Source organism: Octopus bimaculoides, chromosome 9, assembly GCF_001194135.2.
Source record: "Octopus bimaculoides isolate UCB-OBI-ISO-001 chromosome 9, ASM119413v2, whole genome shotgun sequence".
In the NCBI taxonomy this organism is placed as follows: domain Eukaryota; kingdom Metazoa; phylum Mollusca; class Cephalopoda; order Octopoda; family Octopodidae; genus Octopus; species Octopus bimaculoides.
The window spans coordinates 7431958-7433418 of NC_068989.1; the positions used below are offsets into that span (position 1 = coordinate 7431958).

The 1461-nt window shown below is 40.2% G+C and overlaps 1 protein-coding gene across 1 annotated transcript in view; it reads left to right on the forward strand.

The window, feature by feature from the left end:
* Positions 1 to 1461, forward strand: part of LOC106868004 (sister chromatid cohesion protein DCC1) — an 11627-nt gene that overhangs the window by 4950 nt on the left and 5216 nt on the right. The window contains exon 5 of the mRNA XM_014913094.2: positions 299 to 389. Within this exon, the coding sequence (XP_014768580.1) occupies positions 299 to 389 (91 nt within the window). The remainder of the gene's footprint in view (positions 1 to 298; positions 390 to 1461) is intronic.

The window sequence follows — 1461 nt, forward strand, 5'->3', positions numbered from 1 at the left end:
ACAACTGTTTGTAATAAAGGACCACGAATGTCTGTTAGGTGGTAGCAGGGCATGCAATAAATAACTTTCCTTTTCTGGGAAAAGGGTCCATTTACGTGTGATTTCAATGTCCCCTTTGTTCAAAGCATGTAAATTAACATAGAAAAGCAAACAAAACCCACAAAACAAAACTCCGTTGCTAGGAAACCCAATGGATTATGAGTTGTCTAGTATTGATAGAAACTTGCCATGTTTCAGACAAAAGATAAAGTATATGGAAGATCTGTTTGACAACAAAATATTTCTTTCCACATTACAGTACACCACAGAGGACCTGCTTGATATTGTCCAGGCTAGTGAGAAAGAGCTGTTTGCAGGGTTGAAAAAGTTAAATATTTGTTTTATAAACGGTAAGTAGTTGTTGTTCTTCATATTTTTGCAGTGTGTCTATCATAGAATGAACATTATTGAACTATAATTCTGGTGATTGTGGAACAGATGTATCACTTGGTTTCACATCATAACTTGATCCCTGGATGCTTTCAGTGGATTAAGGGTCTCAGGCTGCAGGATAACTGCTTTTTCTTACAGTTTTTCTTGTACAGTGTCAGTGTTTGTTAGAGGGTACAAGTAGAAGTCGTTCTCCACCCTGAAGAGAACATCTATCAAGAGCTCAGGTCTTTTGGGTAACAACTCAAAAAGCATTTTTTCCCATATTTGCTGAATATAAATATATACCTTTGTGTAATATCCTTTTCTACTCTAGGCACAAGTCCCGAAATTTTGGCGGAGACGGGGCCAGTAGATTAGATTGACCCCAGTGCGCAACTGGTACTTAATTTATTGACCCTGGAAGGATGAAAGGCAAAGTTGACCTTACTGGAATTTGAACTCAGAACGTAAAGGCTGACAAAATACTGCTAAGCATCTCACCTGGTGTGCTAACGTTTCTGCCAGCTCGCCACCTTAATGATAATAATAATCTTTTCTACTCTAGGTACAAGGCCCAAAACTTTTGGGGAGGGGGCTAGTCGATTAGATTGACTCCAGTATGCAACTGGTATTTAATTTATCAACCCTGAAAGGCAAAGTCAACCTTGGCGGAATTTGAACTCAGAACATAGACAGATGAAATGCCGCTAAGCATTTTGCCCGGCATGCTAACGTTTCTGCCAGCTCTCCGCCTTATATCTTTGTGTAATATTGCAGTATATTGCATGTGATCCATGTTCAGCTCATCTGATATAGGTGAAAAAAAAAAAACAATACTTTTGCATTTGACCTTTGCCTGACATGGTGAACATGGATCACATGCTACCTAGGGCCTCCTTCAGTTAAAGCTGACCATGCGTAGTATCCTTGCAGTTTTCAGTTCAGCTGGAGCAGTGTCTCTGGTAGCTAAACCTATATGTGAGTAACAGTCTCTCTCACATAAAACAGTGGTTCCCAGAGTGGGTGGTACTCCACCCACCCCTTGAGGGG